The sequence below is a fragment of the Paroedura picta genome, chromosome 3, assembly GCF_049243985.1.
Source record: "Paroedura picta isolate Pp20150507F chromosome 3, Ppicta_v3.0, whole genome shotgun sequence".
Taxonomy (NCBI): domain Eukaryota; kingdom Metazoa; phylum Chordata; class Lepidosauria; order Squamata; family Gekkonidae; genus Paroedura; species Paroedura picta.
In genome coordinates this window covers 99,249,572-99,264,055 of record NC_135371.1, presented here as the reverse complement: position 1 = coordinate 99,264,055, position 14,484 = coordinate 99,249,572, and the positions used below count along the sequence as shown (strand labels likewise).

The window sequence follows — 14,484 nt, the reverse complement described above, 5'->3', positions numbered from 1 at the left end:
GATGCTCTCTTCACAGTAGGAAGCAATGATTTCCTTTTTTCACTTAAGAGTAGGCAGACAGCATGATCTTTAAGTTTGTTTCCATCAATTCGTAGCTATCAGACAACAAGGATTTACTATTCCCTTTTTCAGTGGTCATCACCTTCAGCAGGCATCACAGTTTCTTTCACGACAATACTAGTTGTTCAACAAGAGATGGCAGCCCCCTAAAATTAAGGGTTACCAACCAACCCAAAGGGATCAACATCAACAACAACAGAGGTTCTGACTGTCCATTCCCTCCAGGTCTCAGCCGGTTCATTTTTGAGATTGCTTGGCGGGTTGGTTTCTCCTGTTCAAGAACTGCGTTAGAAAGGGGCTACTGAAGTGGTCCCTGAGGGTTTCACCTCCTGTGTTTTCACTGTCCAGAAACAGGACAGGATCTTGCCCGACTCTGGATTTAAGATGGTTAAATAAATATTGTTGCCAAATTGTGTATGGTGTCTTTGCCAGCAGTGATTGAGTCCCTTTCCTTGGGAAATGGTTTGCTGACTTTGATCTCAAGGATGCTTATTTTCATATCGGTATTTATCCCTGAATACAAGTTATTTATGGTTCTGTCTTGGTTCCCACATCTTCCAGTATACAGTTTTGCCCTCTGGTTTAATTCTGCCCCTAAAAGTTTTCACCAAGTGTATAGAATCATAGAATCATAGAGTTGGAAGGGGTCATACAGGCCATCTAGTCCAACCCCCTGCTCAAGGCAGGATCAGCCCTAAGCATCCTAAAGCATCCAAGAAATGTGTGTATCCAACCTTTGTTTGAAGACTGCCAGTGAGGGGGAGTTCACCACCTCCTTAGGCAGTCTATTCCACTGCTGAACTACTCTGAACGTGAAATTTTTTCCCTGATATCTAGCCTATATCGTTGTACTTGTAGTTTAAACCCATTACTGTGTGTCCTCTCCTCTGCAGCCAACAGAAACAGCATCCTGCCCTCCTCCAAGTGGCAACCTTTCAAATACTTAAAGAGGGCTATTATGTCCCCTCTCAACCTCCTTTTCTCTAGGCTGAACATTCCCAAGTCCCTCAACCTATCTTCATAGGGCTTGGTCCCTTGGCCCCAGATCATCTTCGTCACTCTCCTCTGTACCCTTTCAATTTTATCGACGTCCTTCTTGAAGTGAGGCCTCCAGAACTGCACACAGAACTCCAGGTGTGGTCTGACCAGTGCCGTATACAATGGGACTATGACATCTTGTGATTTTGATGTGATGCCCCTGTTGATACAGCCCAAAATGGCATTCGCCTTTTTTACCGCTGCATCACACTGCCTGCTCGTGTTTAGTTTACAATCCACAAGTATCCCAAGGTCTCGTTCACACACAGTGTTACCTAGAAGCATATCCCCCATCCAGTAGGCATGCTTTTCATTTTTCTGACCCAGGTGCAGAACTTTACATTTATCTTTATTAAATTGCATCATGTTCTCATTTGCCCATTTTTCCATTGTGTTCAGATCTCGTTGAACTCTGTCTCTATCTTCTGGAGTATTTGCCAGTCCTCCCAATTTGGTGTCATCTGCAAACTTGATGAGTAGTCCCTCCACCCCCTCATCTAGATCATTAATGAGAGCCAGTTTGGTGTAGTGGTTAGGAGTGTGGACTTCTAATCTGGCATGCCAGGTTCGATTCTGCGCTTCCCCACATGCAGCCAGCTGGGTGACCTTGGGCTCGCCACAGCACTGATAAAGCTGTTCTGACCGAGCAGTGATATCAGGGCTCTCTCAGCCTCACCCACCCCACAGGGTGTCTGTTGTGGGGAGAGGAATGGGAAGGTGACTGTAAGCCGCTTTGAGCCTCCTTCGGGTAGGAAAAAGCGGCATATAAGAACCAACTCTTCTTCTTCTAATAAATATGTTAAAAAGTACCGGGCCGAGCACCGAGCCCTGAGGTACCCCGCTACTCACCTCTCTCCAGTCTGATGAAACACCATTGACAAACAACTCTTTTAGTGCGGTTCTCTAACCAATTCCCTATCCACCTAACTATCTGAAAATCCAGATTGCAGTCCTTCAACTTATCCATCAGAACATCATGGGGAACCTTATCAAAAGCTTTACTAAAATCCAAGTAAATGACATCAACCGAATTTCCCCGATCCAGCAAACCTGTTACTTGGTCAAAAAAGGAAACCAGGTTGGTCTGACAAGACCTGTTGGAGACAAATCCATGCTGACTTCCTTGGATCACCAAATTGTCCTCCAGATGTTTGCAGATCGCTCCCTTTAATATCTGCTCCATTATCTTCCCCACAACAGAGGTCAGACTCACTGGTCTGTAGTTTCCCGGGTCATCCTTCCTCCCTTTTTTGAAGACTGGAATAACGTTTGCTCTCTTCCAGTCCTCCGGGACATCCCCAGTCCTTAAAGAGGTCCCAAAGATGATGGACAAGGGCTGTGCAAGTTCTCTGGAAAATTCTTTGAGCACTCTCGGGTGCATTTCATCCGGACCAGGGGATTTGAACTCATCCAGTGCAGCTAAATGCCTCTCGACCACCTCTCTATCCATGTTAACCTGCCACCCAGACACTATCCTTTGGCTACTGCCATCTCTAGATGTGCCTAAACCCTTTGACCTGTGGGGAAAAAACAGATGTAAAATAGGCACTAAGCCTTTCTGCTTTCTCTGCATCTTCCGTTAGAGTTTGTCCATCCGCACCCAACAGTGGGCCTATTGCCTCCTTTACATTTACTCCTCACATAACTGAAAAATCTTTTCTTGTTACAATGGACTTCCCTGGCCAATCTTAGCTCAGTCTCAGCTTTGGCCTTTCTGATGTATTGCAGTAATTGTAGCCTTCCTCTGTTCTAACAGTGTTACCATCTTCCCATACTTGGATGACTGTTTTTTAGTGGGCTCCACATCCCACAGCTTACAGTCTCAAATTAGTTTTGTGCTTGAGACGTGTTTATGGCTGGGTCTGTAGGTTAACTTTCAAAAGTCACATTTGACCCCATCTAGGACAGTTTATTTTATACAGGCTACCCTGGATTCCAAGCAATGGAGGACATTCCTTCCTAAGGAAAGCGTTCAGTGCTTGAAAGTGATGTGTTGGTCTCTTATACGGAACTGTTGGAACTGTTTCCCAGTTCAGCTCTGATCTAATTGTCAATTGCTCTTGAAATGTACAACTTTTAGTTTGAGAAGACTAACAACCAGCAGAATTATTTTTTCTGCTGCTTATTCTCCCTGCGCTTTGCTCTCTTCGCCTAGGTTACTGAAACTGGAACACTGTTCAGATGCAGCCAACAATTTTTGACATTTGAATGGGCCCTCTTCATGCTTACCATCTTATGCCTGGGTGATTAAATATCTATTCGCCCTGTCCTTAGAAACAGAGCAGGCTTGTTTGTTTAATGGTTATGATTTTAAATGTGAAATGATTTATATTTTTGCACAGAATTTTAAACTGTTATTAGCCTCCCCAAGACTACTGTTAGTGGGGGCAGCCTAAAAACATAATGTAAATAAATAAATAACATAAATTGCTGCCTTGTCCTTATTCCCTGCCAAACTTTTTGGGAATAAGAGAAGCCTGTATTCATGCCCTTCGTATGGCAGAAGCCTGACTCTGTCACATTGCAAATTCTTGCACTTCAAATGGAATTCTGCAAGAGATGCAGCTTTGTAGGCTGAATTTATGCACACAGTTCTCCCCCCACCCTCTTTTTACACATTGCCTTCACCTTGTTAACGTATTTGTATTGCTTTGCCAATTTTCCCGTTGGCTCATAAGGCCCATTGGACATTCTCTGTGCGTATGCTTTGAACTGACGAAAAAACACAATTACATAACAAGACCTAGAAACATCCAGTCCTAATTCCCTGAGCCAACACACAAAGCTGTAAAGCAGATTGTCTGGGCAACTAATATTCACCGTGTTCTTTCATTTTGTTAGGTTAAACAAGAATCTTAATGTAACACAATATTTACTGCCTTTCAAAGCAAAATAAGTCAGTCTTAATTTTGAAAGCACCTTATATATTAGAGAAGCAAAGAACCACCAATGAATAACAAAGCAAATCATTTTTATTCTGCCATGGAAATTTGGTGGTCTGTTTCAGTATTCATGGAAGCAGGCTAAGCAAAGGAGAAAGGAGCCTTTAAAGGGAAGGTTTTACAACTGGCAATGCTGCAAAAGATCAGCTTGCAATTTCTGTTTGTCTGGGCCAACTATCCACCCAAGTGACCAAACAGCTGCTTGGGGCACCACAGTGGGAGGGTGTCAACATACTGTTGCAGCTTGCCTTACTTCCAGACAGCATTGGCCAAGCAGGTGATAGGTGTGCCTTGTGTCTCTTTGCCTTTCAAAGCCTGTGCTTCCAACAGCTAGGTCCAAGCTAAGACCCAATAATGCTGATAGCGTGGGCTGTCTTGCCTAGAACATCATTATCTAAGTCTTCTCCTGTCAATGCATGCTTCAGGCATTGTAACTACATGGAAGTCCCTATAAGAAAAAGATGAAAATGGTTGCAAATGGCTGACTGGGCCGCCTTCCCTTCCACCCTTCTGGAAGGCTTGTGTGGCCACAATTTTGAGAGGGCTAGCTTGTTTACTGAGGGCTGTCTATTATGTAGGGGTGGCTGTTGGTTGGGGCTAATAGGTTTGATTGTTAATAGTTTTAGTATTGCTGGTTTGATGTGAAGACTGGGTTTTATTGTGGTAAGCCATCTTGAGTTTTGGAAAGACAAATTATATAAATGGATAATAAGTAAACTGATCTGTGACTTCAGTCAGTCCTGGTGAGACAGGGGAACTGACAACCTGAAAGGATTTTTATTAAAACGTCATCAGATGAGCTGAATATTGACCACATGTTTTATCATGAGCCATGATTGGGGTGGGGGTGGGGGTGGGGGTGGGGGAGGGAGTGACATGCAGACCTGAAAATTCTAGTTGAAGTCTAACAGTGCCCTGATTTAAAGAAGCTAGACCTGGTGGCTTTTGATCAATGCAGATATTTCTTCCCCCTACAAGTTGAGTAAGTGTGGGAGTAGAGTCAGACACCCCTCAGTTTTTATTGGCTGTTCAAATACAACTTTCTGGAGCAGGAGTTTATTCAGTATGAGCTGCATGGCAGGGCATCTGCACAATTCACAATAAGATTTTCTCTCTCACGATTTGTCATGTGATTTGTCTCTCAAGCTCTGTCATACTTCATATCCAGGAGTAAAGGAAAGAGGATTATGGTTGCTTGCTAAATATACTTTCGTTCTGGATATTTAAAACACTTGGAATGCCATCTGCTGATTTGAAATATGTTTCAAAGTGTGCTTTTACAACAAAAGATGAAAGATGCTACTGGTCATTGACATGTTAAAGATAAGTTTTGTTCTGGTTCACTGGTGGGAACTCTGCAAACTGTAATGGCTCTAGGAGCTTGGGACCCATTTGCTGCCAGGTGTACTCTGTCAGAAAAGTTCTGTTCTGCTCGAGGCTTCGTCAGTTGTGCCATTCAGTTTCACAATACTGCCCCAGATTAAAACGTTGCTAGGTTTTTCATGTATGCTTTCCTGACTTCTGGAATGACAGGAGAATCTAGAGAAGAAAGGTCCACGCGTTCTTGATCTGGAGCTGGAGTTTGACGAACGGGCTGTACTCATGGAAAACATCGTCTACCTGACAAATTCCTTGGAGGTGAGCCATCTGCTAAGGAGTGTTGATAGTTCAGATGTTTGGAAGAGAATTGCTTGACTGTCTGTATATGATTTTGGCTTAAAGGTTCTTGCACTTCATTTTTGAACTTGTTTGCTGAAAGTTAGCTAGTAGAAGAGAAGCATTGAAATAGATTCTTATGATTATTTGTATCCCAGTTATGCTATTCTCTCAATGTTGCCAACATTCAATGAAAGAGGCCACCCAAGTCCAACTCATTTTGTAGTTACATTATGGTTCACAATTGAGAGAGTTAGTTGAATGTGGCCAGATGTTTTTACACTTGTCATCTTACTGTGTAGATACTTAATAGATTATCCCCATATTTGTTTGTTTCATACTTTCTCTTTATCCAAGTCTCTTCTTCAAGGAAGTTGGGGAAGCTGCTATGGTTCACTCTTCCCCCTTCCAACTTTCCCCCAGCATCATTCTCATGGCAGCCCTGTGAAGTACATGAGGGTGGGAGATAGGGAGTGGACCAAGGTCATCCAGTGAGGAGTATGGCTGACTGGGGATTGAAAGCTAAGCCTTCTCAGCCCAATTCTGAAACTATTGTACCATACTTGCTGTTTTTGATGCTGCAATGCAAAATGCTTGTTTAACCATTTTAGTAAAGCACTTATTCAGCATCCGAGATACAAACCACCCACAGCGTCTTTAATTAGAACCCACAGTGCTTCTGCCATGATTTTGAGAGCCACAAATTTGCTTCAGATGTGACATAGCCCTGTGAACTACTGTTTCCTTCAAACTATTAATGCTTTTTCTGTCTCCCACCAAAGCTGGAGCATATAGAATTGAAGTTTGCTTCTGAAGGTGATGAGAAAATCAAAGAAGACTGCTGTCCTGGAAAACCATTTTGCACATTCAGGGTGGAAGTAAGTTTTTAAGGCTTCATTGCTTCCTTACTTTGACCATGCATGGCTTCTGTATTCTGTATATGAATCAGACTCATTCATTTGCATGAGCAAAAGTAAAGGATTGCTCTGAGGAATTCTGGAACAGGTGTGAAAACGTGTTTCAAGTATTGTCCCATAAGGTGCAACCTTATTTAGAATAATAAAACCATAGAGTTGGAAGGGGCCAGACAGGCCATCTAGTCCGACCCCCGATCAATGCAGAATCAGGGTAAAGCATCCAGTGTCTGTCCAGCCACTGCTTAAAAAACGCCAGTGAGGGGGAGCTCACCACCTCTTTAGGCAGCCTATTCCATTGCTGAACTACTCTTGACTGTAAAATCCCCCCCCCATATCTAGCTAGTTCTACATGTTGTTTAAACTCATTATTTTCTTTGAGGCTACAACATGATGCTGGAGTATGTCAACATCCTGGAAACTTTATATTAATATTACTTTATATTTATATTACTGCCTATTGCTGTGAACTCTCTAACTTGTATTGATTCAGTAACCTCAGCACAGCATGGTGTAGTCATTAAGAACAGTGGCTTCTAATCTTGCAAACCAGATTTGATGTCCCACTTCTCCCCATGCAGCAAGCCGGCTGACATTGGGCTCGTCAGAGCCCTGATAGTGTTGTTCTGTCAGAGCTCTCTCAGAACCTACGTCACAGGGTGTCTGCGGTGGGGAGAGAAATGGAAGGCCATTGTAAGCTGCTTTGAGACTCCTTTGGGCTGTGAAAAGTGGAGTATAAAACCAACCCTTATAGATTGTCCAGTTTCAGAAATTATATGTTGGATCTGGCAGAATGTTGGGACAAGGATGGTGGATCCTCCCTGCGTTCCCCTCCCAGCAGCCCCTTCCAACCCTGGGAAAAGTTGATTCTCTGGGATCTGCCATAGACCTTGCTGCTTCAGGAACTGGGCTAGTCTTGACTTGCAGTTGAAAGGAAGGATTTTGTGTTGAGTATTGATTGTCAGATTGCTAGGAATTCCTTAGTGCTTTTTTTTTAATTAATTGAATTTTCTTCAAACTGTTAAACATATTATCATTTTGCTGTTAAATGTTAACAAAGTGTGTAAGTAAGAGTCCAACAGCAAACAAAAAAGCAAGGTACATTTTAGAGCTGCCATCTAGAAAATAGACCAAGATGAGGACTAAAGACAGTGACGTGCATTGAGAGGAGCGAGAGGACTTAGATGTGACCTTGTTGTGCAGGTCAAAACTAGGCTTTGGGGGCTCTGTGATATAATGTAATGGGGTACTCTCTTCTTTGTTCACTCTGCCCTGCCTTTTTTTCTTGCAGCCTGGTGTGTCTATATTTCTGGTCAATCCACAGCCAGCAAATGGCTACTTTTCTACAAAAATTGAGGTCAGGCAAGGAGATGGTCGAGATGCCATAATCAGACGTTTGATGAGGATTGACAGAGGGATAAAAGGTAACATTCTGGTTCAGACCTAGTTTATTCCAGCCAGGTAGAGGTGGCAAGTTCCTGCAAGGTAGCTTGCTCTGTAAGGAGTGATTGTCCAGAGTTCACGCTCTTCCTCGCTTGACGTCCTCTCCAATGACTTCAGTTATTAAGAGAGCAGTGCACTGAAGGAAAGCATGCCCCTTTATTTATTTGTAACTATTTATATTACTTACCTATAGCTGTCTTTGTACGTAGTGACCTTTAAATCTTTGTCATCTAACGGTTGTCATATCTTGTGCAATGGTGCCAAAAGAACTGCTTTTCGCTTCTTTATTCCCACATGAGGCTTGGGAGGGGTATGTTGTGTTGGGGTTTTTTGCTATGGACAAAACCACATTTTTAGTGGTTTTAGTCTAGTGCTTTTTGAAAAAGTAGAAGCTACACTTATGATAGTGATAAAGATTAGAAACAGGGCAAAGTTACATGTATATGTACAGGAGGTGAATTATTGACTTGTTTTTGAATCCCCAGGAGTATTGCTTGCACCTAAATCCATTGTGATTTGACTATTCTAAAGGAGGGCAGAAAGTAGCAGTGCATGTGCTGTTTGGGCCCATCATTCTGTATATTGGCTCCTGGTTTTCTTCCATATGTGATCCTCTCCTCCTCCACTTTATCATCACAGAGACTTGGTGAGGGAGGCTAGGCTGAGGGTCACTTAGTGAGCTTCAAGGGATTAGGAACAGAACCTTCCAGTTCAAGCCTGGCACTGGCTCCTTTCTGCTGCTCCTCCTGTTTCTTCAGTAGGTTATGAACAATTCTTCTACTGTCTGCCTTCTTCATTAAAGCAACAACTAAACCTTATTTTGAAGCTAAGGTCCTGTCTCTAGTAGAGCATGAGTTTATGCTTCCTCTCTACAGCCTTAATCGAAGTAACAGTGGTTAGAATTTAAAGGGCCATAGGTGTGCACCAGGGCTTTTCCACACTGCGGTGTCTTCTGAAAAGTTGGTCTTGAATCCCAAGGTGCCACCCAAGCTGGCACGTGCTGTGCAGTAACAGGTTGTAACTGGAAAGGAAAATAGATGCTTGTATGCATGCACACCTTCCTAAACCCCCTTCCAGGTACAGGCCTGGAACATTTGACATGTGCAAGTGGATCTTCAGATTCCCATTTATCTCTTTTAAATACACACAATATACATTTTAAAAAACATGCTGTAACAATGCTAGGTTTGGAATCTAGTATTGTACATATGAGATTTGGCAAGGTGCTTGAGACATTTCTGTATTGTGCAGTGGCTTCTCTACACATTTTTTCACCATAGCTGACTATCTGTGTGGTCCTAAGCAGAATTGTACCTATCTAAATTCAGTGGATTCAGTGGACTTAAATGGATATATTGTACCCTAGAGTTATGGACGATAGGTTCCAGTGGGAATGATTGCCCAATCTATCCATCACATTTTTAGCTCAGCCTTCCCCCAAGATGCAAAGGGCAGCATACCATGAATGGCTTTTCCTTTCCTCCATTTTGTTCCCACAATAGTCTTGATAGGTTAGTCTGGGGAAGAATTACTGGCCCAAGATCACCCAGGGAGCTTTATGTCTAAGGAGGGATTTGAACCCATGTCTCCTTGGTCCTTGGCCCATCAGTTATGCCACACTGGATCCTGGAGAGAGCAACAGAGAGCTAAACAGTTTTACAGGTTGGTTCCATCCCCTTCATTGATCGTATCTGTATGAAGAAAGTCGGCATTTTCATATTTAGCTGATGCTTTTCTTTTGCTCTAAAGCACCCCATGTAACAAAGCCAGGATATATATACAGATTAGATGGTGAGAAACACTTCATGTAAGAGGTTATATAAGATGTCTTTTACATAGCTTGTGGGAGAAGACCTGAGTCGTGGGAGGGCTCCAAAATGAGATTCAGTGTTGACGTTCATTGCCAGCACCATCTGCTTTCCTGTTCTCACATTTTTAAAATATAGCTGCTACTTCATTAAGAACTTGGAGGGGAGCCATACAATGGTTTCATGGAGTCTGCTGTACTGAGGCCTGGTAGTAATTTCTACTAACCACTCCTAATGATGGGCATATCTCACGTGATCCCCATTTGGAATGGGCTTTTTTGGTAAATTAGGTAACTTCCAAAATATTAGAAAACAAATCATAGGATTTCCAAGAGCATTCTGTAGTCCATGTTCCATCTCGCTTTAACATTATTCTCTTTCCAGAAAAACGACCAAGCAATTTTATGGCAACAAGTGGAGGAGGGTGGCTGCAATGGAGAAGGTTGGCTTCAGAGACTACATTAGACCCTAGAACGCTGCTGCTGCAGTATTGTGGGCATAACGATTCTCGCAAAAGAATTTGTAAGGATTTGGGAACCCAAGAAAACTACTTTTCCCAAGATCTTTTTGCGCAAGACACTGCTGCAACAGCATTCCAGGTTGTAATGGTCAGCCATTCCTAGTGCCACTGTCACTTTTGTCAGACCTGTTTGAATGGGGAAAGGTGGGTTGGATCTAGGTAACTAGTACTTCTAGCAAGTTCAGAGTTCTCCCTGGCCACATGCCTGTGTGGTATGTCATGCTGAGAGTATGTGAGTGGCCCTGCATCACTTAGTGGGTTTTCTAAAGTAGGGATCCCCAACCTTCTAAGCTTGACATCATGGTGGGCACAGCCACAAAATGGCTGCCACAGGTAACTTTCAGTCACACAGTGAAGAGCCTTGTGCTATGATGGTTGTTGTTGCTGTTGGTAGGTGCGAAGTCATGTCTGACCCATCGTGACCCCATGGACAATGATCCTCCATGCCTTCCTGTCCTCTACCATTCCCCGGAGTCCATTTAAGTTTGCACCTACTGCTTCAGTGATTCCATCCAGCCACCTCATTCTCTGTCATCCCCTTCTTCTTTTGCCCTCAATTGCTCCCAGCATTAGGCTCTTCTCCAGGGAGTCCGTCCTTCTCCTTCACCCACATCAAAAGGCTCTTTAGTTCCTCTTCGCTTTCTGCCATTAGAGTGGTATCATCTGCATATCTGAGGTTGTTGATATTTCTCCCTGCAATCTTGATCCCAATTTGTGACTCATCTAACCCCGCCTTTCTCATCTAATCCCACCTGTTCTGACCGAGCAGTGATATCAGCGTTCTCTCAGCCTCATCCACCCCACTGGGTGTCTGTTATGGGGAGAGGAATGGGAAGGCGACTGTAAACCGCTTTGAGCCTCCTTCGGGTAGGGAAAAGCGGCATATAAGAACCAACTCTTCTTCTTCTTCTCATGATGTGCTTCTAAATAGGCAAGGTGACAGTATACAGCCTTGCCGAACTCCTTTCTCAATTTTGAACCAATCAGTGATTCCATGCCCGGTTCTCACTGTTTCTTCTTGACCTGCATATAAGTTTCTCAAGAGCTATATAAGATGCTCTGGTATTCCCATCTCTTTAAGAACTTGCCACAATTTGTTGTGCTCCACACAATCAAAGGCTTTAGCATAGTCAATGAAGCAGAAGTAGATGCTCTTCTGGAACTCCTTAGCTTTCTCCATGATCCAGCGTATGTTGGCAATTTGATCTCTAGTTCCTCTGCCTCTTTGAAATCCTGCCTGTACTTCTGGAAGTTCTCGGTCCACATATTGCTGGAGCCTAGCTTGTAGGATTTTGAGCATAACTTTGCTAGCATGAGAAATGAGTGCAATGGTGAAGTAGTTTGAACATTCGTTGGCATTGCCCTTCTTTGGGATTAGAATGTAAACTGACCTTTTCCAATTCTGTGGCCATTGTTGAGTTTTCCAAATTTGCTGGCATATTGAGTATAGCACTTTTACTGCATTGTCTTTTAAGATTTTGAATAGTTCAACTGGAATGCTGTCACCACCACTAGCTTTATTGTTGCTCAGACTTCCTAAGGCCCATTTGACTTCACATTCCAGGATGTCTGGCTCCAGGTCAGTAACTATCCCATCGTGGTTTTCAGGGATGTTAAGCTCGCTCTTGTATAGTTCCTCTGTATAATTTTGCCACTTTTTAAAATCTCTTCTGCTTCTGTGAGGTCCCTACTATTTTGGTCCCTTATCATACCCATCTTTGCATGAAACGTTCTCTTCATACCTCCAATTTTCTTGAAAAGATCTCTGGTCCTCCCCATTCTATTGTTTTCTTCTATTTGTTTGCACTGTTAATTTATCTCTTCTATCTTTTCTCTGGATAATGATGGTATGATGATATCAGCTATGATGATAGCTGCTGCTAAAGTAATGTTCTTAAAAATCAGCACAGCCTGGGCAAAAGCACCACCTGGCTGTGGCCAAAAAGCTGTCAGCAGGTGCTATTGTACCTTCAGGCACCACAATTGGGACCCCTCTGTTAAACTGACTCCTAGGATTCCAAGTACATTATGAGCTCTCCCCCCCCCCCAAACTATATGAATGTTTTTTACTCTTCTTGAATTAATGGGCTTAGGAACTGAGGAAGTGTTCTTGAAATGCCATCCTGCCCCATTTCTGAAACTTACTATCATTGCTAGTTACCAGCTTATGCCAGCCTTGAACCTGTGACTGACATATGAGAAATGCATTAATCCATTAAAGGTCCCTTGAGCTACCCACTCTCATTTATCCATCTGTTTCCTAATTCATGAACTGATTTATTGTCAAATCTTAAGTTTTAGCTTGCATGGTGTGAGGGATGATTAGTGCCATCTAGAATCATAGAATAGAATCATAGAATCATAGAGTTGGAAGGGGCCATACAGGCCATCTAGTCCAAACCCCCTGCTCAACGCAGGATTAGCCCTAAACACCCTAAAGCATCCAAGAAAAGTGTGTATCCAACCTTTGCTTGAAGACTGCCAGTGAGGGGAAGCTCACCACCTCCTTAGGCAGCCTATTCCACTACTGAACTACTCTGACTGTGAAATTTTTTTTCCTGATATCTAGCCTATATCGTTGTACTTGAAGTTTAAACCCATTACTGGGTGTCCTCTCCTCTGCAGCCAACAGAAACAGCATCCTGCCCTCCTCCAAGTGACAACCTTTCAAATACTTAAAGAGGGCTATCATGTCCCCTCTCAACCTCCTTTTCTCTAGGCTGAACATTCCCCTCAACCTATCTTCATAGGGCTTGGTCCCTTGGCCCCAGATCATCCTGGTCACTCTCCTCTGTACCTTTTCAATTTTATCGACGTCCTTCTTGAAGTGAGGCCTCCAGAACTGCTCACAGTACTCCAGGTGTGGTCTGACCAGTGCCGTATACAATGGGACTATGACATCTTGTGATTTTGATGTGATGCCTCTGTTGATACAGCCCAAAATGGCATTCACCTTTTTTACCGCTGCATCACACTGCCTGCTCATGTTTAGTTTACAATCCACAAGTACCCCAAGGTCTCGTTCACACACAGTGTTACCTAGAAGCATATCCCCCATCCAGTAGGCATGCTTTTCATTTTTCTGACCCAGGTGCAGAACTTTACATTTATCTTTATTAAATTGCATCTTGTTCTCATTTGCCCATTTTTCCATTGTGTTCAGATCTCGTTGAACTCTGTCTCTATCTTCTGGAGTATTTGCCAGTCCTCCCAATTTGGTGTCATCTGCAAACTTGATGAGTAGTCCCTCCACCCCCTCATCTAGATCATTAATAAATATGTTAAAAAGTACCGGGCTGAGCACCGAGCCCTGAGGTACCCCGCTACTCACCTCTCTCCAGTCTGATGAAACACCATTGACCACAACTCTTTGAGTGCGGTTCTCTAACCAATTCCCTATCCACCTGACTATCTGAAAATCCAGATTGCAGTCCTTCAACTTATCCATCAGAACATCATGGGGAACCTTGTCAAAAGCTTTACTAAAATCCAAGTAAATGACATCAACCGAATTTCCCCGATCCAGCAAACCTGTTACTTGGTCAAAAAAGGAAACCAGGTTGGTCTGGCAGGACCTGTTGGAGACAAATCCATGCTGACTTCCTTGGATCACCAAATTGTCCTCCAGATGTTTGCAGATCGCTCCCTTTAATATCTGCTCCATTATCTTCCCCACAACAGTGGTCAGACTCACTGGTCTGTAGTTTCCCGGGTCATCCTTCCTCCCTTTTTTGAAGATTGGAATAACATTTGCTGTCTTCCAGTCCTCCGGGACATCTCCAGTCCTTAAAGAGGTTCCGAAGATGATGGACAAGGGCTGTGCAAGTTCTCTGGAAAGTTCTTTGAGTACTCTCGGGTGCATTTCATCTGGACCAGGGGATTTGAACTCATCCAGTGCAGCTAAATGCCTCTCGACAACCTCTCTATCCATGTTAACCTGCCACCCAGACACTGTTCTTTGGCTATGGCCATCTCTAGATGTGCCTAAACACTTTGACCTGTGGGAAAAAACAGATGTAAAATAGGCATTAAGCCTTTCTGCTTTCTCTGCATCTTCCGTTAGAATTTGTCCGTCCGCATCCAACAGTGGGCCTATTGCCTCC

At 43.3% G+C, this 14,484-nt stretch overlaps 1 protein-coding gene across 3 annotated transcripts in view; it reads left to right on the top strand.

Moving 5' to 3' along the window:
• LARS1 (leucyl-tRNA synthetase 1) overlaps positions 1 to 14,484 on the top strand; it is a 72,260-nt gene that overhangs the window by 50,194 nt on the left and 7,582 nt on the right. For all 3 annotated transcript variants that reach the window (XM_077326970.1, XM_077326969.1, XM_077326971.1), the window contains 3 exons: positions 5,574 to 5,678; positions 6,479 to 6,574; positions 7,902 to 8,034. In XM_077326970.1, coding sequence (XP_077183085.1) covers positions 5,574 to 5,678; positions 6,479 to 6,574; positions 7,902 to 8,034 — 334 coding nt within the window. The remainder of the gene's footprint in view (positions 1 to 5,573; positions 5,679 to 6,478; positions 6,575 to 7,901; positions 8,035 to 14,484) is intronic.